The sequence below is a fragment of the Myotis lucifugus genome, unplaced genomic scaffold (assembly GCF_000147115.1).
Source record: "Myotis lucifugus unplaced genomic scaffold, Myoluc2.0 scaffold_202, whole genome shotgun sequence".
In the NCBI taxonomy this organism is placed as follows: domain Eukaryota; kingdom Metazoa; phylum Chordata; class Mammalia; order Chiroptera; family Vespertilionidae; genus Myotis; species Myotis lucifugus.
Window position 1 is genome coordinate 1,073,050 of NW_005871250.1, and position 24,597 is coordinate 1,097,646.

At 39.6% G+C, this 24,597-nt stretch overlaps 1 protein-coding gene across 10 annotated transcripts in view; it reads right to left on the bottom strand.

The window, feature by feature from the left end:
• Positions 1–20,077, bottom strand: part of FBXO38 (F-box protein 38) — a 51,508-nt gene extending 31,431 nt beyond the window's left edge. For 5 of the 10 annotated variants that reach the window (XM_006097442.3, XM_023761202.1, XM_023761199.1 and 2 more), the window contains exons 1-6: positions 19,971–20,067; positions 12,804–12,994; positions 9,068–9,201; positions 4,374–4,537; positions 4,002–4,167; positions 864–1,001 (exon numbers count right to left, since the gene is read on the bottom strand). In XM_006097442.3, coding sequence (XP_006097504.1) covers positions 864–1,001; positions 4,002–4,167; positions 4,374–4,537; positions 9,068–9,201; positions 12,804–12,931 — 730 coding nt within the window. In that variant the 5' untranslated portion in view covers positions 12,932–12,994; positions 19,971–20,067. Of the gene's footprint in view, positions 1–863; positions 1,002–3,556; positions 3,585–4,001; positions 4,168–4,373; positions 4,538–9,067; positions 9,202–12,803; positions 12,995–13,542; positions 13,603–19,970 lie in introns of those variants that run through there. The other 5 variants (XM_006097447.3, XM_006097445.3, XM_006097441.3 and 2 more) reach the window with 4 other exon arrangements.
• Between the last annotated feature and the right edge of the window lie 4,520 nt (positions 20,078–24,597).

Here is a 24,597-nt window from a genome sequence, read left to right on the forward strand (position 1 = left end):
TCCTATCAAAGAGCTTGCAACTGACATGGATATAAAACTAACATGAAAAATTATAAAAGTATAAAAAGGCAGGACATTTCAAGTACAAAAATAAGATCTTCTATACTATATTTAAAAAAAAGAAATAGAATAGAAAGGGAAGCAGAAAGAGGCAGAACTTGAAGGATGTATACAAGTAAAGAGGAGGAAGGAAGTGTGTAACTCAGGACATACAGCATAAGGAAAGACACTGAGGTGAATGGTGGTATTGTTGTAGACAGTACGTAGGCAGACCTGACTATAAAAGAATGTGTATCTTGGGAAGGAATCAAAAAACAAGGATATCAAGAAGGGCCCTGGTTATTGTGAAATTTAAAGCACAATAGTTTGCACTTGACACACTCAGGAAACAGAGACACTGAAGGTTTCTGAACTGAAAAGCAGTATCATAAAAGCAGTGTTTTATGCTTTAAAGTACATTAGATCAACTATTTACATGCAGAATGATTAGGTGACCAAAGACAAAGAAAGCAAACAGAAATCTATTAAAACAATCCAAAAAAAGTGACCAAAGACAAAGAAAGCAAACAGATATCTATGAGAACAATCCTATAAAAAAGTGTGAAAGTGCCTATAAGAAATACTTAGCGACATAGTGACACCTTTTTTTTTTTTTTTTTTTTGCTAAGGGTCAGACACAAAAATGTATCTACTGTCTTCAAACAAAAAGTATATTTATCTTCACAAGGTAAGTTAAAAACATGTAGTATAGTAGTAGAATATAATTTTGTTTATGAATGTAGCTATGGAGTTTGCTTTAGAATAGGTTATTTTTAGAATAGCATATGTGTACTAGTAACTCCACCATGACTATGTCCCATTACCTGCACAGTTCCTCATGACGAAAGTTCGCAAGCTGATGCAAAGAAAGTCTTTGAATGGCTGTGGCTTAGTGAGTCTTACCCACTTCATATAAAGGTGCCTTAACATTGGGATACAAGGAATTTCAGGAACATTCACCCCTAAAACATATATGTAAAAAAAGAACAAACAAGAAAATCACCAAGAAACTCTGTATTCTGTATCTTAAGTTTGAGTCTATTTTCAAGTTGATAACATATACTTCATGGATATTTTATTCAGAACAAATTACCCCGTTAAAATCTATCAACTTTGGCTCACTTAAAACAGTCTTGTAAAGAACAATTTAAACAAACCATAAATAGACAAGGTATTTTGTTATTTCTTGAGTAAAAGCACATGGGAAGATAGGATTTTATGTTATACACATAAGTCTTTCTCATAACACCACAACCCTTCCAGGATACATTTGCCCAGTGGATATAACATAAATATAGGTTATTGATAGCAAAAGTAAGAAGATACAGAAACAATATACAAAATTACTATTTCACTACCAGTGTTCACTATCCTGCCAGTGGGAAAACTAAATTTCTCAGCACAAATGCAGGCTAGCTGACTTTAAAAATCCTGGTTTCTGACTGATATCAGACACAGAGATTAAGGCTCTTCTTATAAATGTATGAATCTTAAGGATCTGTAGATGTGTGGTAGGAGCCCGTCAGCATGATGCTAAGAAAGTGAGAGACCTGTCAGTCATTTATTTTAATACTAGAGGCCCGGTACACGAATTCGTGCACCAGTGGGGGGTCACTCAGCTTGTCCTGCGGACATGCCCTGGGGGGGTCCTGGATTCCGAGAGGGAGCAGGCCAGGCCGAGGGAGAGATCCCAGCGGTGCACAATGGGGGCCGGGGAGGGCCCGCAGGAGGGCTCCAGGGCATGTCCAGCCCGTCAGTCCCAATAGTCTAACTCAGTCCCGATCAGCCGGACCCCAGCAGCAAGCTAACCAACCAGTCAGAGCATCTGCCCCCTGGCGGTCAGTGCGTGTCATAGCAACCGGTCGAACAAATGGTTGGACATTTAGCATATTAGGCTTTTATTATATAGGGTTTCAAATTGATAAAGTTACTTTGCCCTCCTGATCCATGAGTGGCTTAAAGCTAGAAATCACAGAGGACCATGTCTGGAAGAAAGGGGAGGGGATTTATGGTGGGAGGAAAAGTCAGGAAATATGGAAAAAGAAAGAAGACAGGTAACTTGTACATTCTAAATAGAAGGAAGCAGCTCTAGGAACTTGCTCGAGAGTCTAAACACTGCAGGCTACAGAACAGCCAAGGAAGTGACACAGGTTCTGAGAGATATCCAAGGGTCCAGGATTACGGTATTTCATAAGCAGCAGCTGGTTAAGCCAGCTTAATGCAACTTTTAAATTTGAGTCAGTAGAAGCCCTGCTAGCAATGGTAACTAGAGAAAGCAATATTAGAGTATTTGAATGACTGGTTCTTTAAAAGCTAAATTCTACAGAAAGCTAAATTCTACTGTATTGGTAACTTCTTAACTTGGTACTCCCAAATAAGCATGGTTAACTTAACTCTGAATGATGCATACACATTGGATGGCAACAGATGGGAAGTAAAATTGAGGATGTGACCAAAGAAAAAAAAAGAGGAAGTAAGGTACAGATTGAGACTCAAGATGCAAAATTCAAAAATATATCTACCATGATGATGGTAGTTCTGATTAGGAAACCCAAAGTAGCAAGGATGAGACAGATGCAGATGAGACATCATATGCCCAATCTACATTTTGCCCCAAATCCATTCTATACACAAAGACTATTACCTGTCTTCCCCAGCATGTTCATTAATTTACTACCTACATTTTTATCACCATTACAGTGTTAAGCTGCTGAATTAATCAAGTTATTTAATGCATTTCAACTTACCAAGTACATATTTTTTTGCAATGAACTGTGGCAAGAATCATAGAAAACATAAAGATATAAAAATACAGTCTATGTGCAGGGCCTATATTTTAACTTCAGATATTATATTGCTATCTAAAAACCCAATTTCAAACTAGATATCCAAGTCCTTAATCAGAACCACTCCTTGATCTTGTCAATGAAGGGATGCTGGAGAGCTTTGCTCCTCCTCCATAATTGTGCACATAAGTCTTATTTAAGACTTACTCCTATCATCCCTGCTGCTCTCCCTTCCCCACCTGACCCAGTTTCAGAAATTTCTAGTTCAGGATCATCCCAAAATACCTGGAATAATGCTTGAAATACAGCAGATACTCAATATGTATATTTTAAGTAAAATATGTAATAAATGAATTTTAAATGTCAGACTATAGTAACAGGAGTAATAAAAATTCCCTTCAGCAATCTAAGCCAAAGACAACAAATTAGAGAAAATACGTCCAAATGGACTCTACCAATTCATTTACTTAGGTTGAAATTATTGGGATATAGTACCAGAGAATATTTAGACAGAGACTACACACTGTGATCATTACAAATAAGATGACTCTGGAAAAGACCATCTCTTCCCCATTTCTCAGGGAAACAGAGAAGTGGTAGAGTTTTCCAATGACTCTGGGTTGAAGAATACAGGGGCACTTTCTGCTTGGAGAAGATACGAGTAACCTAAGAGCTATAATGAAGATTTTTATTATATAAAAATAGCTACATGTGGCTATTTGATAAATTACCATAAAAAAACATTCAGTTCCTGTTTCACTAGCCACAGTGGGTACCATATGGGATAGTACAAGTATAGAACATTTCCATCATCACAGTAAGTTACACTGGAGGACTCTGCTCTAGAGGGTTGAGCTAGAATCAGGAGGTAGATGTTAGATAACAATGGCAGGATTCTGGTTCATTGAAACAAACAAACAAACAAACAAACCAACAACTTTCAAAACTACTCAAACTATCTTCAAAAAGGAAATAGAGTAGTTGTGAAGCAGTATTTCTCTCATCCCCCATCCCAGGCTTTTTAGTGGGAAATTTTTATACAAATCTCATAAGCATATCTTTGCCACCATCAATCAACAAAGACATTTCTAAAATTCTGCCTATTTCCTTTCAATGAATATTCAACTAATGTGGCATTTCAAGGAGTCACAAGTGCCCCGAGAAACATGTACTCACCAACTAAATGCAAAGTTTGAATTTTTGCTCCTATAGGAATTTTCAGTTTATTTTCAGGAGGAATTGGAAATGCTCCATTACGATTCCGAAACTTCCCCAAAATATGAACATGCGGCATATACGTCCAAATGGATTCTACCAATTCCAAATGAGAAGTCTCCACACCCTAGAAAATAATGCCAAAGCAAGCATAAGAAAGGCTTTTAATTTAGCACCCAAAGCTTCTATTTCTGTATCATAAGATGTTAAGCATGCAATGGAACTTAAAAGTTTGCTATGGATGAAATTTACATGTGAGTGAACATGCGTTATCATTATTTTTATTTATTTCATCAATTAGTTGATGTTAAATGTTCAACTGGAGGCACTCACCACTAAGTTTGGGCATGCCTGCAAAGCTTCCAGAACACCTGGAATGCTAAAAGCTTCATGGCCACGCACCCTCCGCCTCTCAAGGTATCTAGGGTGAAGGCCATATAGCTGTTCGACGTCTGGCATCTTCTTCAATAGTGTCAGAAAACTGGAATCTGTGAAGCCTGAGAAGTTCAAAGATATTTAGAGCCTAGTTCATTTTTCTGTTTGTCAGCATTTACTAGGCACTTTCCTCCTCCCCAAAAAGTACTCTCTGGTACATAAAACCTCAAGGGGTCCACAGACCCTGCAACCAAAAAAAATGAGTAAGATAAGAAAGATCTTCATCTTCAGAAAGCTCGGTTCTCACCTAAATCCCATCCCAACCTAGGTTCTTTTAGTCCTAATAACTACTCTGTCTAGTGTTTATCTAACACTCCTTAGACATTTTATTTATTTTTAATAAAGATTTTATTTTTATTATTGATTTTTAGAGAGAGAAATGGAGAGAGAGAGACAGAGAGAGAGAGAGAACACCAATGTGAGAGCGAAACATCGATGGCCTGCCTTCTGCAATGCTCCCTACTGGGATCGAGTACACAACCTGGGCATGTGTCCTGACCTGGAATCTCCCTGATCCCAAATCAAACCAAATCAAACTGACAGGTGCAAGGGATGATGCCCAACCAACTGACCCACACTGGCTGGGGCACTCCCTAGACATTTTACACCAGCAATTTTCAACCTTTCTCATTTCATGACACATATAAAGTAATTCCTAAAATTCTGCAGCACACCAAAAAAAATATTTTTTTGCAGATCTGACCAAAAAAAAAAAAAAAAAAAAGGTATGATTTGATTGACTTACAAAAATAATAATAATAATAGTATTAAAAATTTTTTATTGAATTTAGGGGGCGGAGAGGGAGGAGAGAAATCAATTTGTTATTCCACTTATTTATACATTCATTGGATGATTCTTATGTGTGCCCTGATCAGGGATTGAACCTATAAACTTGGTGTATCAGAAAGATGTTCCAACCGAGCCATCCAGCCAGGGCCTAATTACCTATCCTTTTTGCAGATAACATGCTATTGTATACAGAAAACCCTAAAGACTCCACCAAAAAACTACTGGATTTAACAAATGAATTCGGCAATGGAACAGGCTACAAAATCAACACCCAGAAATCGATGGCATTTTTATACACCATAATGAAGAAAATAAATTGATAAATAAAATAGAAACAGAGGCATGGAAACATGGAACAAACTAAGAAATCTCAGAAGGGGTGAGGGGTGGCAGAAAGAGATTAACCAAAGAACTTATATGTAATAGGGTGGTGAAGGCCTGAGGCAAGGGCAGGGGAACTGGATACCTGGTGGAGGGGGGCAATGGAGGAGCAAAGGGAGGACATCTATAATATGTAATACTATCAACGATAAAGACAAAAAATTTTAAAAAGATCAGGTGCCTATAATGTACATAAGGATTTTTGCTACCAAGAAATAACCAATCAGATGCAACTTTATTATGTGACATGACCAGTAAGATGCAACTCTTGCCTGGCTGGTGTGGCTCAGTGGTTGAGCACTGACCTATGAACCAGAAGGTCATGGTTCGATTCCTGGTCAGGGCACATACCCAGGTTGTGGGCTTGATCCCCAGTAGGGGGCATGTAGGAGGCAGCCAATCAATGATTCTCTCTCATCATTGATGTTTTTATCTCTCTCCCTCTCCCTTCCTCTCTGAAATCAATAAAAATATATTTTTAAAAAATGCAACTCTATTATGGTTCAAGACAGGGCATTCACACCAGACAACTATTGTGCTGGTTGTTGTCATTTTTTTTATTTGACAACCTGGGGCTTTTATTTTTAATGTAGGCTGTCAGAGAGCCAACTGTCTGCTCACTAATGATAAAAATAGTAACTCTCAAGAATAAAAATGGCCCTGGCCAATTTGGCTCAGTGGATAGAGCGTCAGCCTGCAGACTGAAGGGTCCCAGGTTCGATTCCAGTCAAGGGCACATGCCCAGGTTGCAGGCTCAATCCCCAGTAGGGGGTGAGCAGGAGGCAGCCAATCAATGATTCTCTCTCATCATTGATGTTTCTATCTCTCTTTCCCTCTCCCTTCCTCTCTGAAATCAATAAAAAAATCTATTTAAAAAAAAATGAAGCCCCAAATCACTACGTCTTACATACTAAAGTTTTCAAAAGTTGTGCTATTTGTACAGGGCTAGTTCGAATGATATGGTAACTTTAGCATCACAAAACTAAAGAGTAAGAAAGGATCTCAGAAATGTCTTGGTCTTTCTAATTATAACAATTCACATTATTATCCCGTACTAGAGGCCTGATGCACAAAATTCATGCAAGAGTAGGCCTTCCTTCCGAGGGCTGCTGGCACCGGCTTCCCTCTGGCACCCAGGACCCGGGCTTCCCTAGCAGCCCCAGCTCCGTCCAGAAGGAAGTCCAGCCTAATTAGCATATTACGCTTTTATTATTATAGATAGTAACCTTTATTGACATCCAATGTGCTAACCAGTTTACATGTTTTCTCATCTATTCTCACAACCCAATGAAAAAGGTTGTCACCCCATTTACAAATGTAAAAAATTAGCTTGAGTTTAAAAGCTACCATGTGGCAGAGCCCAAATTCAAAACTAAATCTGACCACTGGCAATGTCCACTCTCTTTAATGGTACAGTACATGCTGCCTCTCACTAAAATGTGGGTAAAGTTCCACCTTCTTTAGAGATGGTGTGAGAATTCAAAGAGCTTGCATATGTAAACCATGAGTACTATATAAAAACCTTAGTTAGCATTATTATAGAGAGAATCAGGGCTTAAACTCAGAGACAGGCCAGGGTGGCATTAACAAGATTAGTGAGATCTTATTCTAGACTAGAGACTGTTCGCTGCTTTGACTCTCTTTTTATATTTTTTGCAGGGATGGAAGCCTTGTGCTCACAGGTTTTATCCCAGTCTGAAAGAAGTCAGCAATGTACATACAAATTCTTCTGAACTGTTTAAAATGGGAGCTCTCCTATGCTGCTTTTTATATAGTGCATTGATCTCATCTCCAGAATTCCTGCTGGCCTAACCTCCATTAAAGCAAATCTAATATAAGGAATGGCAGTCATTTTCACATTGCCCTAATTTCTTTCCTGTTACAAATGATCACTCTCCAAGTAAGATGAATGCTTTCCCTTTAGGATGGTTTCTTTCAAGTATTTAAGACAACTGTTCTAGCCTCAGGTCTTTGCTTAGCAAAAAGGTATATACTATTGTTAACTAACTCTGGCCAACCCGTAAGAGTTACCAGGTGACTGAAGACCCTCTGGAAAGGATATGGCTGCCCAAGCTGTATAATATTCCAGTGTTCCAGAGGTAATCTGTCCCATGCCACATAACAGAACAGAATAAGACAATTATCTTCTCAGCCCTTCACATACCCTTAAGGCTCCCCTATACCCAGCCCCATCACATTTTCAAAATATCAGGATCTGGATACTTTGATGAAAGGTGGTTAAAAATTTTAAATTGCCAAACACAGTAACCAAAGGGCACTAATCAATGGATTGATGTTAACTGGGGGGAAAAAATCCTGATTGGCCCTTAATTTTAATTCTTCCCTTTCAGATATGTTCTGCTTAAATAAAGTCATCAACTTTTTTTTTTAATATATTTTTATTGATTTCAAAGAGGAAGGGAGAGGGAGAGAGAGATAGAGACATCAATGATGAGAATCATTGATCAACTGCCTCCTGCATGCCCCACACTGGGGATCAAGCCCACAACTGGGTATGTGCCCCGACCAGGAATGACCTCCTGGTTCTAAGGTCCATGGTCAACCACTGAGCCACACTGGCCAGGCTCAACTTTCTTTTCTCAGGGTCTCTTTATCTGAGGTCCATTTGTTGTGGTTAGGCTACTAACTTTGAGTTCTTTACCTGCAAGGCCAATGCCTTATTTGAAAATATCCAAGATCTAGCATAGGCCTTTTAAAAGTGCTAAAGAAATTCAAGTTCCAGAAGTGCAACCTCTGTGGCCTACTAGAGCAGCTTTACAAATATTTGTAAATATTTTTTTAACCATAGGGCACCATGAAGGAGTATAGGAAAACATGAAAAACTGCATTGTAAAAAAAAAGGACACTTTATCTAATGTGATAGGCATATATTTAAGTAATAAACGGCTCAATAAGTATTTTCTAATCATGTATTTGTGGATTAGGCTGATATAGTTCCTTTAAAGAATAGGAAATGAAAACAACAGACCAATAGAACAGGAAAGCATCAGGCAAAATGTATTCTTTTTAAATAGATTTTTCTTGATTTCAGAGAGGAAGGGAGAGGGGGAGAGAGAGAGAGAAAAAGAGAGAGAGAAAGAGAAACATCAATGATGAGAGAGAATCATTGATCAGCTGCCTACTAGGGATCGAGCCTGCAACCCAGGCATGTGCCCTTGACTGGAATCGAACCCAGGACCCCTCAGACCACAGGCCGAGGCTCTGTCCATCGAGCCAAACCAGCCAGGGCCAGGCAAAATGTATTTTATCAAACTAACCCAACCTTAATAATTTAGCTAAAACCCTGCCTCCCTACTTACAAGATGATTCCAACTGCCTATCTCAAGACAACAAGATTTGATGACAAGTTACCTTTGATGGAAACATAATTAATGCTAGTTTCCAGGTTAAATCCACTTACCACTTGGCATGTATTCCCACCAGCGCCCAGCACAGAGATCCACAACCCTCACAACTCTCAGGTACAGGGTCACTGCTTCCTTTAGCTTCCGGGAAAGACATTCCATACACATGATATCCTGCAGAGGGAGGTACCTTTGTGAGAGAAAGAAACTCATATTTATCAAGTGTATAAGGACTTCCTCTCCCTAATGGGTGATTTTTTTCCTTCCTCCATTCTCCTACCCCTCAAATGAAATAAGACCTTAGGAATATTCATAGGGTTTTAAGATTAATAGGCATATATGGCTTTTTACTAAAAACAGGTAAGTCAGCAAATACTCAAGTATCCAAATAAAAAGTACTGAGCTTCCTCCATAGGGCATTTAATAGAACCTGCCTTTCTTCTTTTAAGTTTTTAAGGACAAAAGAATCTCCAAAAAAAAAAAAAAAGTAAGAAGAAAAAAACCTCAATGCATTTCAAAACATGGTGTTAAGAGAATGCAAGGAAGATGAGAGTACTGATCATTTTGAACATGCCCAATATTATTTTATAGCTTTTCTAGATCCATTTTCTGTAGTGTCTAAAAAATTCCTCTCTGCTCCCTCAACACCCCAAGAAACTCTATTTTCTCAGATATGTACAGTAAGTTTATAGTATATAATTTTCCCTAGATCTTCTACCTTTTAGATCACACACTTTGATAAAAGTATTTCATAAACATTAAGTGAGAACACTTTATCTGAATTGCAATTTCCTCTTTTCCAACCTCGTTATATTTTCCTTCTTAAAACTGTTCAATTAACCTTTATTTTGCTGTTTCCAGTAATACCAACATATATTTTGAAAGATCAGAAAATATTCTTTTTCAACACCCTTCCATGCACACTTAGATTAATTTTTTAAAAAACATACAAGCTACCCTTTATGGAGATGGTATCATGTCACAGACGGAAATCCTTGTTTCACAACTTTACAAGGTAGGCTGTTCAATGTCTGCCAGCCCTCCCGCATCTTTTCTTTCCTTCTCTGCTCTGCTGTGTTCCCTACCTCTCTATCAGTTGACTTTGGCCAATGTCAAGTCCAGGTAAAGGCTTTCTGCATTGCTAGTCCCCTACCTGAATTCTTCAACATCCCTCATTGATTCCTTTAACCCTACCCCTATCCACACTCTCAAAATAGTCCCTTCATTAAATTATCTTCAAATTCCAGCTGAGTGTATCTTGTTTCCTGCTAGAATCCTCACTGATAAAGTAGGTGCTATAATTATTCCATTTTTCAAGTGGTGAATTGGCTCAGAAAAAACCTGCAAAAAGTCAACAGCCAGGTAAGAGGGAGGAAGAGAAGATGTCAACACAGCTGGGTCTGAGTCTAAATCCTAAAAATTAAGCTAATTCTAAAAGAAAAGTCCAAGTATGCCTGATGAATATTTCTCTACTCCATTTTTTTCCTACCTCTGGCTCCTCTCCCTTCCCCTTTAAAACTATTTAAATAAAGAGAATCAAATCAAATCATTTTCTCTACCAAAAAAAAAAAGTATTACTGCTAACTTAATTTACAGCCTCCATAACTTAAAGGTACGCAGAATTTTCAGAAACTATATAACTACACATTTTATAAACAATGAAAAATATTGAGTTTAGTTTTGCCACTAAAACATTTTCCCCCAAATCATTGTTATCCAAAGTATTTGCCTCAGTTAATATTATACTCCCTTTAAATACAAATAGATAAGTAATCACACGAAGTTTATCTTACATCACATTTGCCCTCAGAAAAAGAAATGTTATTTTTTCTTCACAGATACATAGTCAATGGGCTGGAGTTCAAAAGGCAGATCAAATACATTTTAGAAAAGATGTGTTTAACATGGCACACACAACAAAGATTAGGTTTCTTTTAAGGAAGCCATAGTTTTACTTATTTCATGAAAACATGCTAAGTAATTATCAAAAACTAAAACATTGGTCCTCAGATAAAAACGTCAGAAGCTTAAAAATAAATCTTTTTTTAGAATAAACAGCTCATACCCAATTTAAGTATTCAGTTTAGTTCACAGTTCTTTACGTTCTGCCAATTTGCTGCGTGTTTTTTGCATTAGAACCAGAATAACATCCTTGTGCTTGACTCCAACCCTTCCATTTAAGTATTCTGTTTGAACGGTATAATGTTATTTGACCCACTCTCAACTTAAAATACGATCCAATTTTGTTCATAGTATGTCCTTCCATCATTCACAAACGTCTAACACACATGCCTGGAAACAACTTTATCTATGATTTCTTCTGGAATTTTAATAGTTTATTGTTTATTTCATTGATGCACTTAGAATTTAGTTGTCAGCTATAAGATAAGAACATGCTTTTATTATTTTCTCCAAATGGCTTTCAGGTTGTGACATCATCAATGAATAATAACCCGCATTGCTTTTCCTCAGTGATGAATACCAAGCTTATTATAAACAAGATTCCCCACATATATTTGAATTTACATATGGAGCTTACATATGGAGTTCAATCTATTTTACCCTACTGCCAGGATATCTTCTCCAATTCCAAATCTTTAATTATTGTATATTTTTAAATGTATTTGAATATCTGATAAGGTTACATTCTTTTTTCAAAAAATGTTGGCTATTCTAGTAGACATTTTTCTGTAAGATGAACTTTAGCAGTTTTTCATTATGTTAAAAAAAATCTGTTATTTTAATTGGGCCCCTATTTCCAGAACTAAACTAACAAAAACTACACCATGTCACAAAGTAACAAACTGAAGATGATAAAGACTAATACAAATTTATATTAGAAAATAAAAAGAAAGTATCCATGGTTCCCTAAAGTAACTCTGCTACTTCATAAAAACATCTAAATTTGCAAATATTTAATAATTTTTAAAAATTCAAATAATCTCCAAGAACTTCATATGAAAATTTACTCTAGAAAATAATCTAAAATAACTGAAAATGCAGATGGTTAGACAAGTTCACTGTAATTGTGTAAGAGAAAAACTGGAAACAATCCAGATGTCAGAACACAAGGGGTAAGGTAATTATCATGTCATAGGAATAGAACACAGTGACTAAAATGATAATTATGAAGACCATGTAGTAATATGAAGCATTGATGCCATGCAGTGTGTGAGGTGCTTTAAAAGCATTTAAGCCATGCAGTGTGTGAGGTGCTTTAGAAGCATTATCTCATTGAATCCTTACTCATTGGTTCACAGCTAGTAAATGAGAGACTCAGGATTCAAACTCAGGTCTCCATTTCCAGAAACAAAGCATATTAGGATTTATTTATTGAATGGATCATGACTGAAGTAAGAGAACAGGGGAAACTAGAAAGATAGGTTATTTTTGCTGATGTTGTGAGTTTTTTTGTTTGTTTGTTTTGGTTTCTTTAACTACTGTTATAATGCAATTTGGATAAAATATAATTCAAAAAAAGATTCTGAAAAAAAGTTCATCACAAAATAACTTTCATGTGTGCATTGCATATGGTAATGATAGGTATTATTTCACAAAACTTTTGATTCAACCACTTACATATATCTGCATACTGAGCAAAAATGTGTTTCTCAATGTGGGTTGTAGTAAAAAAATAAAAAGTCAGAAATGCTGCCTTACATACAGAGTGATATAATAACAAAAGTCAACAAGTCTTTTAGTCAAAAAGAATTTCAAGAAGCCTGGAATGTTAACAGAGTCTAGAAAATAGCTGTCCAATAGAACTTTCTGCAACAAAAGAAATAATCTTACCTAAAAATATGGCAAAGCACTTCATGTGAAAGTTGATTCATATAATCTTTTGTTTCCTCTGATACTGTTTCCTCAGGGATCTCATTATTCGTGAGACACCTTTTAACACTTTTCTTTCGTGGACCCATCGCTGCGTTATCTCCAATATAGAAGAGCAAATCTCCCCTCTTGGTTATTTGAATTCAAAGTACCTGAAAGCAAGCAGAGAACAAAGGAGATTAAAGTAGCAAATCAGATGCAGAATTTATCCCTATAAAACCTAGATACTAGTAAAACAACATTTACTTTAAAATACAGACCAAGATAATTACAATGGTACAGGTCACATTCAAATTAATAAAACTATTACACATAAGGCGCAGAACATAGTTTTCTGAAGAATAGTACAGAATATACAACAATTATTTAGAATGAGCAAAAATCCAAGGAACCAGGAGTCTTGGATTCTAATTTGTATTCTGTTGCTTCTTAGCTAACTTACTCAATTTCACCAAGCATCAGTTTCTTCAAATATAAGGCAAGAGCTTTCACTTCCCAGCCACTTGATTGCTACTCTCATCAACTGTACCACAATATTGCTCTTGTATCCAATCCCACTGGCTTTCAGGCCTCTATCAGCCCTCACCTGGGCTATAGCAATGGCTTCCTAAATGATATCCACCACTATAATGCCAGGGCCCGGAATACAGCCTGCCACACAGTAGGCCTATAATATATAATTTGCTGAATAAATGCTTACCATACCATACTCCACACTGAAGCTAGAGTTATCATTGTACAACATTCCTCTGATTGCCTCCTAAGTGAAAAGAGCAAGATGTTGAATTTGCATAAAAGAAAAAGGACAAATATGTTTGTGTTGGCATGGGACATTTTTGGCAGGATGCAGGATAAAATATTAACAGTGGTTACCTCTGGGGGAGTAATAACAGAGGTTTAAGAAAGTAGAAAAGGGACTTTTACTTTTCATATTCTTCTCCATTGTTTGAAAATTTTAGATTGGTCATTAGTTCTTAAAAAACACACAATGACCGAATCAGCCTGCAAGAAATCCTAGTTTCTAGGATAAAATCTTTCCAATGTGGTCTCAAGCCACCTTTCCTATCTCACTTTTCAATCCTACCACTTGCTCCTCCGAACACTCACTCCAGCCACACCAACATCCTCAGTTCCCTTAAACCATCATTGATCTTTCATCCCTAATAACCTATTGACTCCCGACTAGGAAGTCCTTCCCTTCCTTATTTTTTGGCCTAAGAAACCACTAATTTTTCTGTTTTCTTTAATCTGCCTTCAAAATCTAGTTTAAATGTTAAGTCCTCTGTGAAAACTTCTCCCTGGGAGCTTCTACCATAGCAACTTGTGTAATATTTTATTCATCATGTCTCTGCCAGGAAAAGAAACTCAACCTCCTGCCTCTAGGTGATAACAAGTCCTTGGCTCATAATAAACCTTCAAATGTCTGATGTATGAATATCCATCAGTCCTTCCATTACTCATATGCATCCAGCAGCTTCAAGGCTGCTAAGACCCGTTTCATGTTCCTATTTGCTACCATGGCACTCAATGACCTCAGCAGCAAGCCTATAACCCTGCAAAAATGTAATCAGATGTTACTCCAATAAGGACACATCACAGCTACCCTGCAGCATGTAAATGACTCAACAAGACTATTAACGAGTACAGAGTAATCCAACCATGGGTTAATTCTCTAGCTATCATATTTTAACATTTCACCTTTAAAAGAATCTTCACAACTCTGCTCTGGCCAGGGAGCTCAGTTGGTTAGAGCAGCGGTCGCCAACCAGTGGTCCGTGGACCACTGGTGGTCTGTGAGGTCCGAAAGGTTGGCAACCGCTGGGTTAGAGCATCATCCCTACAAGCCAGGTTGTGGAGATTCTGGGTCAGAGTACATAAAAGCAACCAATGAATGCATAAATAAGTGAAGCAACAAACTGTGGTTTCTCTCTCTCTCAAAACTCAATAAATTTTTTTTAAAAGAAATCTTTACAATTCTATTTACTCATACCATGTTGACTCTTCATCCTTTAAGTAAAAATCCTTCTTAGCCAAATCCACACCAATTCATAATTTACCCCCTCATCTACAATTCCACCTTTTATTGTCCCTTTATATTTGACAATTCTGTGGTTTTGTGTGAGTCAGATTTAGTAGCCCCAGTGTACAACCTACATTTGAATTTTTTAAACCAAACTGACTGCATCTTAAATATCATTGAGTTTATATAAGTTCACTTGTTTGGAACTCAGAGAAATATTTATTCACTAGATATAACATTATGCACATCATATAGATGTTAGGTCTCCAGAAAGCCCACAAGAATCTCTTTAACCAACAGTAAGCATTAACTCTACACTAAAGGGCCTAAATTAGCAAGATTAACAAAACTTTAGGTGAGATTATATGTATATTTCCCATATCGTGCCTAGAATTAAAGACTTGGTCATGTAAGCTGCCTACCTGGCAGTGGGTAGAGTAGTGTCTGCCCCCCTTACTCTAAGCCTTTGGTGGGGAAAGGACTTGTAGAGGGGATTAACAGGTCAGGACCTAGAGACGGGAAGTCCATCAGTCCTCTCCAGTCTAAGTAGGTGCCCCTGGAAATGTTCAGGACATAAAAAGCTTCCCCATTAAAGACTAATTTATCTTCCCTTACATTAAAGGACTCATTGATTTCCCCTTGCCGCCACTCACTCTATAATGGACACCAAAATTGTTTTAATTAAAGTTGATTCATCTTCATTTACGTGAAATACAGCAAAGCCATGCTAAGCATTTCATCCCAGGCAATGAGTAACAGAGGCCTGATATCGCTGTATGAGAAGAAAATACCATGCAAGACATGCAAATTCCCGAGTGACGATGTTGTCTCCTGTCCGTGCAGTCTCTCTTACATACTCTTATTTCAGTGGAATGAGAAATAAAAGCAAATGAGAAAATTGCCATGACTACCCTTCTATATCTTGGTTTCACCATTTCACCAAAATATCACCATTTGCCACTTGAGAAACTCAGCGAAGTAGGAAAGGTCTAAAGCAGCAGTAGGTTAAAAGGGAAAGAGGAAAGGGGAGAAATTCCAGTTATCAGCAGTAGATAAAGATGACGCATTGGAGGTAGCCTGCAGAGGAGTCAGGGAGGGTTAAGGAGAGGTGAGTATAAATATGTGGACTATAGTTTGCAGCACTAGGTCTTATTTCTAGGGTTAGCAAGTTCTGGGGGCTTAGAGTCTAAATCTCAAAGAAATGTCATTCTGACAATTTTATAGAATCCCAGAATGTTAAAAGTGGAAGGGGCCTTCAGAGACTACCTAGTCACAGAGTTGTTCATTTTTTCTGGGCCACAAACACATCTGAGACTGATGAAGATGCACATCTTCTCCCCAAGAGGTAAACAAATCATACCCAGACTCATGTACGCTGAATCACATACATACAATTTCAGGGACACATCAAAGCTCACCCAGAGGTCCCTACCCGAGACTGGCATCCTCAATTTTCAGATGGATAAATAGTACCAGAGAGGATAAGTCACTTGCCCAAGGGCATATATTAAGTGTCAGAGCTCAGGCTGCGATTCAGACTCCCCAACCCACACTATATACCCTATCATCAAGTCAGTCCTCTGCACCTTGGCTGCCTCCCTGCACTCTAGAGATAGGCCCCAGTGCTTGGCGATGGGCTTCTGGATGTTGTGATAGAACTGCATCTCTCCTTCCATCTAATTTAGGCTCCCACACAGTAGTCTACAATAGCCCTGGGTATCCCACAGTCATTCTGTAGCTGTCTGTTTAGCAGACCTGAGTCACAGGAAGTATCATTTTTGTCTTGGAGGCCCAAGTACACTCTAAGTAGTAAGCCAGTGTTATTTGTGAGTGTTCTTTAAACTAGGGTCCTTCCATAACACAATTTCTCTTAGACATGCATGCTCTTCTCCCAACCTGCCAGTTCAAAGCTCCCCCATCCCAAGCAAAACTACACTATTCTCTACTAATTAAATTCCTTTTGATTGCTCCCAAATTTATCCCAGTCTTTTAATTCTCAGCCCTCAAGGCTTTTTCCACTTCTTGCACCAACATTTCCTTGCTTACAAAATCAAGTTATTTTCCTTTTAACCCTCTATTTCCATAATAGAGGTTTTAACACATTTTTTTCACAATTCCCACAACTGCTGATACCTATAAAGACCTACATAAATTTACTCCTTTACTCTCTAAATGTTACAACTAAAAACCTTCCTATACCTGTTCCATCTTGTCAACATCTTCTTCCATCCCTAAATTATTCTAATTACTCCCTTCCTCAGATCACACCAGACCCTCCAGGACATGTGTTTGTCTCTTACTACACACTTTATGGGGCAGAGATTAAACACCTTACAACTAACCAGAAAACTAAGGGACTTCTTTTACAAAACGTTCACAATTCTGTATTAATTTCTCATCCCATATCTAATTAATAACAATCCTCTGGAGAAACTTCTTTTCATGATTGCTACTATCTATCCATCCATCCATCCATCACTTAAGTGACCCATCCCTTAACTCAATTATTTATTTACTGCCAACTAAGTTCTAGGGCAGTGATGGCAAACCTATGACACGTGTCAGAGGTGACACGCGAACTCATTTTTTTGGTTGATTTTTCTTTGTTAAATGCATTTAAATATATAAAATAAATATAAAAAATATAAGTCTCTGTTTTACTATGGTTGCAAATATCAAAAAATTTCTATATGTGACACGGCACCAGAGTTAAGTTAGGGTTTTTCAAAATGCTGACACGCCGAGCTCAAAAGGTTCGCCATCACTGTGCTAGGGGGTGACAGACTTTCTCCCCATGAAGCTCAGAGTGGAGATAGATTTTACCACCAGTGTCGTACAACTCAGTCATTTCAATTATTATATCTTAAATTATTTTTCATTATTCTCATCAAAAATACCTTCTCCCAGCCCTAGCTGGTTTGGCTCAGTGGATGCAGCGTTGGCCTGCAGACTGAAGGGTCACGGGTTCGATTCTGGCCAAGGCACATGCCCGGTCCACAGGTTCGATCCCCAGTGTGGGCGTGCAGGAGGCAGCCAATCAATGATTCTCTCTCATCATTGATGTTTCTCTCTCTCTCCCTTCCTCTCTGAAGTGAATAAAAAATATTTTTTATAAAATGCCTTCTGCTGAAACCGGTTTGGCTCAGTGGATAGAGCGTCGGCCTGCGGACTGAAGGGTTGCCCTTCAGGCTTCTAATGCCTTCAAGGGCATGTACCTTAGTTGCGGGCACATCCCTAGTAGGAGATGTGCAGGAGGCAGCTGATCAATGTTTCTCTCTCATCGATGTTTCTAACTCTCTATCTCTCTCCCTTCCTCTCTGTAAAAATCAATAAATATATTTAAAAAAAAATAAAATAAAATTTTTTAAAATGCCTTCTCCTATTTAAAACTTTCCAGTGTCCTCATTATTCTATCTGGTCAAAGACTTCTCTGCCCTTCAGGCTTCTAATGCCTTCCTTTAGTTTCTATGGGCTTCAGCTAACTCCTGTCAAAGTAATCTTGCATGTCACTTAATTTGGCCCCATTTCTCACATTAAAGATTTCGAATGTCTCCTATCGAGGACAGCCTCTCTTTCCTAAAGAAATGCCACACCACATCCCCCAAGCTGCTTAGATAAAAAACAAAGCACAAACAAAAAACCAGGATTACAGTAAAGAAAAAGGTCAAGAATCATCCAGTCCAACTCTTCGTCTTCCAGATGAAGAAAGTGAGGCCCAAAGAGGTAAGCTGGGTGCCCTAAGTCATAAGGTCAGAAAATATCACTGCTAAATGAATCGAGGATCCAGGTCTTTTACCTTACCAAAATATGGTTTTCCTTTTTCTCCTATTCTATGCCTTAGTTTTTTTTTTACTAAAGTGTGTACCTCTAGGCACACAGTAATTTAAACAAACACACACAAAAGTCTCTATTTTTCACCTAAAGCAGACAGATGATTCACAGCACTGTATATTGTAAAGAGAGGGAAAGAGCTTTAGGAATCACCTAAACCAGTAACTTTCAAAAATGAAAGTTAAAAATCGCAAGCACAGATTTTTCAATCTATATACCTCCATGTGTACCCTCTAAACCCCAAGTTTCCCTCCCCCCCCCGAAAATCATGGCCTTATGGAACCATTATTCATTCTTCAGTTGTGCTGGGATTATGGGAAAGGGAACTAAGAACCAGTCGTTTCCTTTGCCAGATGAGAAATCTCAAGTCCAGAGAGTGGAAGAGATTTGCCCAAAGTGAACCGGTTAAGAGAGTTTTACGACACATAAACAAGGTCTCCTATGTTTCACACCGGTGTGTTTTCCGCTGCTGGTACTGGTTTATAAAACACAGCCTTCAGGGCAGAGAGCCCCAGTGCGAAGGAAGCACAGGGCCCTTCCTAAGAGCCCAGGTGCCCTTGGCCGGCTTGGAGTCTGAAAAGAAACACATCTCGTATCAGTGACCTCCGGGCTACGCAGGATGCAGGAAAGACATGCTTTTCAGGTCTGTCTTCAAGGGAAGACTCTTTGAAAGGGAGCTGGGAATCCGATTTCCTGAGCGAGGAGGGCCATCAGAGGCATCCAACACATTCATTTTACAGATGAGCAAACTGTGCCACAGAAAGGCTCGTGGACCTGGGCAAAGTCACACAGTGAGTCGGTGGACGAAGTAAGACTAGACCTCAGGGCTCCGGACCCCGAGCTGGCCGCCACGCCAGGATGTATTCATTCGTGGGGTCCTGCTCAGGGTCATCCCCTCCGTACGCCGACTACAGGCCTTCTAGTCCCGGCTGAACCACCGACTAAACATTAACATCCTGCAATCCGTGATGCCCGGAATGAAATGGGGCGCCCCTACTTGTCTAGGCCCACAACCCCTGTTTTGTTCAAGAAAGGGCGTGTTCTTGGGCCAGGTTCAAGCAAGGAGGCAAACCCCACAACCAGGGCCTAGGAGGCCGAGAACTACAAGCCCAACCCCTGCCCTCCCGGGAGCGATAGGCCCGAAAGGGGCCCGAGACCGACAGCCAGGAGGTCGGGAGCCCGGGAGCCCGGGAGCCGCCGTCCCGCCGCCCCCATCCAGCCGATCGCGACCGGCTCCGCGGCCCGCCTCCCGCCCGCAGGCCCCGGCCACCGCCTACCTACGCCGGCCCTCCGTCTGTTATTGTGGTCGAGAGGGAGGGAAAATTGCGACCGATGCTTCCCGCGGCCCCCACCGCCGTGGTACTTCCGCTTCCGCCGCCGCTCGGGCACTTCCGGAATGTGGTTATCTTGGGCTGGGCGCGCACCGGCGTCCATATTGGGTGTGGGAAACGGGCGTCAGTGCGCCGGAGCCATGTTGAGAGTGGCCTCCCAGTAGGAGGGCGCGCGCGTGCGCGCACACACACACACACACACACACACACACACACACACACACACTCCTGTCACATGACACACTCCTGTCACGTGACATGTGCCTGTCACATGACACACACTCCTGTCACGTGACAGCGTCGCCGAGCCTGCAGTCCCACGCTGGGCACATATCCAGGGCTCTGGCTGTTGCAGCCAGCCGTTTGGACTGAGAACCGGAAGCCCGTGGTGGGCCTTGCACCGCAGGATTTAGGGCAGGACGGAGGTGGGTCAAGGGAGAGTTCCTCCCCTCCCTGCAGAGAGACCACAATCAAGCACTTGACCTGTAAGCCTCAGTCAGCGGTTCTCAACCTGTGGGTTGCGACCCCTTTGGCGGTGGAACGACCCTTTCACAGGGGTCGCCTAAGACCATCCTGCATATCAGATATTTACATTACGATTCACAACAGTAGCAACATTACAGTTAGGAAGTAGCAACGAAAATAATTTTATGGTTGGGTCATAACATGAAGAACTGTATTGAAAGGGCCAGAAGGTTGAGAACCACTGTGTGAACATGGACATCGTTATGGTCCCTACTTAACCAACCTCTGCAGAAGGTAATGGCTTCACACAGTGGATTATGCTTCTGCCGAGCTTCTGCGGGTGGACTGGGCTCCGCTGGCCAGTTTCAGTCCGAGTCTCATCCCTCCGCGGGCGGGCAGAGGTCCGAGGAGACCGTGGCTGACTTCCGGCGGAGGGGGTGTTGCGCGCTGGCTGCTCAGACCGGCAGCGCCGAGGGGCTCAGCTGGAGCTGTGGATCCAGGTGCCTGCAGGCGCCCTCGCCCTCCGTGTGGGTTTGTCACAGCCCAGCGCTCCGGTGGAGGAAGCCCTCGGGAGCGGGGGGCGCTACAGGACAGGCTGAGGTCCAGCCTGGAAGCCCCCCCGAGCCTGCTCTGTCCCTTCTCCGGGCAGGGAAGCCACCGAGCCCGCCTGGAGCCACGGGAGAAGGAAGGGCTTCACCTCTTACTGACGGAGTGGCAAAGAATGTGTAGCCATCTTTAATTTACCAAAGCACCTCTTTGTTTATTTTTTAATTCTTTTTAGACATATGTAGATTTTATTAGCACAGGTATCAAAAAGGAAGGCTGGGAGCTCCACCAGTAAAAAGTCTTGAGTGCACATGAATGATGCTTTACATGATTTTTTTCAAATTGTGGTAAAAAATGTAACATGAAATTTACCACTTTAATCATGCTCAAAAGTAGCATTAAATATACAGGGTGGGACAAACGTAGGATTACAGTTGTGAGGACGTGAAACACAAAGGTTATTCTTGTATGATTATTTGTTGTTATAGTATTTTCCATGCAACTGTAAACCTACTTTGCCCCACCTGTATTATTTGCATTGTTGTACAACCACATCACCGGCCACCTCCAGAACTTTTTCATCTTCCCAAATTGAAATTCTGTATCCACTAAAGGGCAACTCCCATTCTACTCCCCACCTCCACCCCCTACCCCCATGCTACTTTATGTCTCTAGGTATCTCATGTAAGTGGAATCATACAATATCTGCCTTTGCTGTTTTGCTTCTTTCACTTAACATCATGTCTTCAAGGTTCATTCATATTGTACCATGTGGAAGAATTTCCTCTCTTTTTAAGGCGGAGTAATACTCCATTGTATGTACATTCCACATTTTGTCTACTCATTAGTGGATGGACATTTGGGTTGCTCTTCCACCTCTTGACTATGATGAATAATGCTTCAATGCATATGAGCAAATATCTCTTCTAGATCCAGCTTTCCATTCTCTTGGATGTATGCCCCAGAGTGGGGTTGCTACCTTTAATTTTTCCATAGCATCTATACCATTTTACAGTCTCACCAACAGTGTATAAGGATTCCATGTTTTTTACATTCTTGCTCTCATTTGTTTTTTGTGGGTGATGTTTATAATCCACTTAGAACAGTGCCTGGCATACAGCAAAAACCCCACAAAGATTAGCTGTTATTATTTGGTTATTCACAGTCCTCTTTTCCTTCCTTTCTTCTCAGCTACATTTGAAATTACAAAGGCTGATTTCTCAGCATATGATATTTCTGAAGTGAACTTTTAAAGCATCCTAAGTTTTTCCATATTACATTAGGACATCCTGTAAACGATATTGTACATGGGTATATGTATAGAGAATTGCAGTTTTAAAACCAAACACAGGGCAGATTAGGCAAAAGAAAAAGAAGGAAGAAAATATATTGCATGGGAGGCTTTTATAAACATGAGCTCTGAGCAAGCATTAAGGAACAAAGCTTTGCTTTTCATTTTTTTAATTTGGACTATACTGCAGAAGATCAAGGTTATGTTATCAGAAAGTGAAAAGATTAAGGATGAAACTTAGGAAACTCAGCAAGCTTTTTTTTTTTTTTTTTTTAACAGTTAACCTTCCTGTGTTTTTCCTGTCACTACATGTAGTGCAAGTCTTTTATCCTGATCTCTAGAGGGATGAGAGTAAAGAAGTTATTCTTTAGAGAGAAAATCATTTGAAAAACTATGAGCTATTCACCATCAGCCAACATCTACTAAAAGACTGTATGGGACCTGGGGATATATTCCACACCAGAGCTGAAGAAATTACTAGGAAACAGTCTCTGCTCTTAGGCAGGCTGGGAGACCTTATTTACAAAGAACACTTAAGTAAAATTTGGGAGATCCTGGCACAGTGGTATGTCAGAATGTTAAAGCAGCACAGAAGGTGCTGAATCAGTCCAGTGTTCATGCATCGGCACTTGAAATACTTGCAAACACCCTCTTCAACTCACCTTTCTTCCTCCCATAGGCTTCTGGGTCACTCCTTCATTGCGTCTCTCTGTTTCATCTGGTTTTAGCTTCTCCCACACAAATCCTTATTTTTACTTGTGTATGTTTTGCTTTTGTTTATGCATTCTTTTAATCATAATGTGACTCTACCAATCATTTTAATTATCATCACATTTAATCCCTAAGAACTCTGTGAGGTAAGTATCGCTTGCCCCATTTATAGGTAATGCAACTCAAGTGCAGAGAGGTTAAGTATTTTTTAAAATGTCACATGGCTAGTAATGTGAAGAGAATTATTGTGAAATCTGAGCAACCTGACTTCAAAACCCATATTCCTAATTACTAAATGGTGCACTGTTGCAATTTCTTTTCTCCAAATGACAATCCAATAAAGCATTGTGTAAATTGTGTCAATGGCTCCTTTTTGCTTTAAACCTCAAAGTGTACACTTGTAACTTGTTAATCAGATATCTAAGGCCCAAAATGCTTTGGTCACAGCCTACCATTTCAATCTCATTTTCTTTCACAAACATCATGTCCCAGCTGCACACAGGACTCCACTCACATACCCTATGATACTCGTGTCCTTGGCCGAGGGAACAAATTGCCCCCTTGTAGGCAAAAGGTGAATGAACCTCATTCAGCCGGTGCAAGGAAAGAAGTGGAGGATGGTGGTGAACTGGGCCCATATAGATGTGCTCAATACTGGACCAGAAATGGATGGCCCTTAAATTCCAAAAGTAGCCCAGCCAGCGTGGCTGGGTAGTTGAGTGTCAACCTATGAACCAGGAGGTCATAGTCAGGGCACATGCCTGGGTTTCGGCTTGCTCCCCAGTGGGGAGTGTGCAGGAGGCAGTTGATCAATGAGAGCATCATTGATGTTTCTATCTCTCTCCCTTCCTCTCTGAAATCAATAAAAATATATTTTAAACATATTCCAAAAGTAACAGGGAGAAAAAAGGTGTAGTTTTCAAAAGCCCATTGCGTTGTGAGCCTGACACGGTTTATTCATTCATTTAATAAATATTTCCTGAGGGCTTGCTCTGGGGGTCAGCATTGGACTAGGCCAAGGAAACAATTGTGAAAAATTGATGTTTCTGCCTTCAGTTTGGCAAGGAGACAATCAATTAACCATACAGGCGAATCCATTTCTTAAAAATAAATACATAGGAGGTTGGCACACAGTTAAGTTTTGTTGAGTAAAGGAATTAATGAATGGATAAATCTAATATACTTAAATTTTCCTTTTAAGCATTTAAGTTTAACAAACAAACCTGTTTTTAACAAACAAACCCTTTCCAAATATATATTATAAGTCTGTTTAAACCTATAAATATGGCAAATGATAACTTCTCAAAATGCCAATCAGAGTCTTAATAAAGTTCTTATTCTTTCAACTTAAAATTCTAAGTTTAAATAAATACTCAAAAATTTCAAATCGGAATCATAAGCTTCATCATTTTCTTTAATATGCTATCTTTTCTTAAAATGCGACAAATAGTTTAAATGAAAATTATAGACTTTCTTAACCCAAAATAATAATATAGATGTGATTTAATCCTAATTTCTAAGCTTAAATTGAATATTTTGGGGGTTATAAGACAATCACTT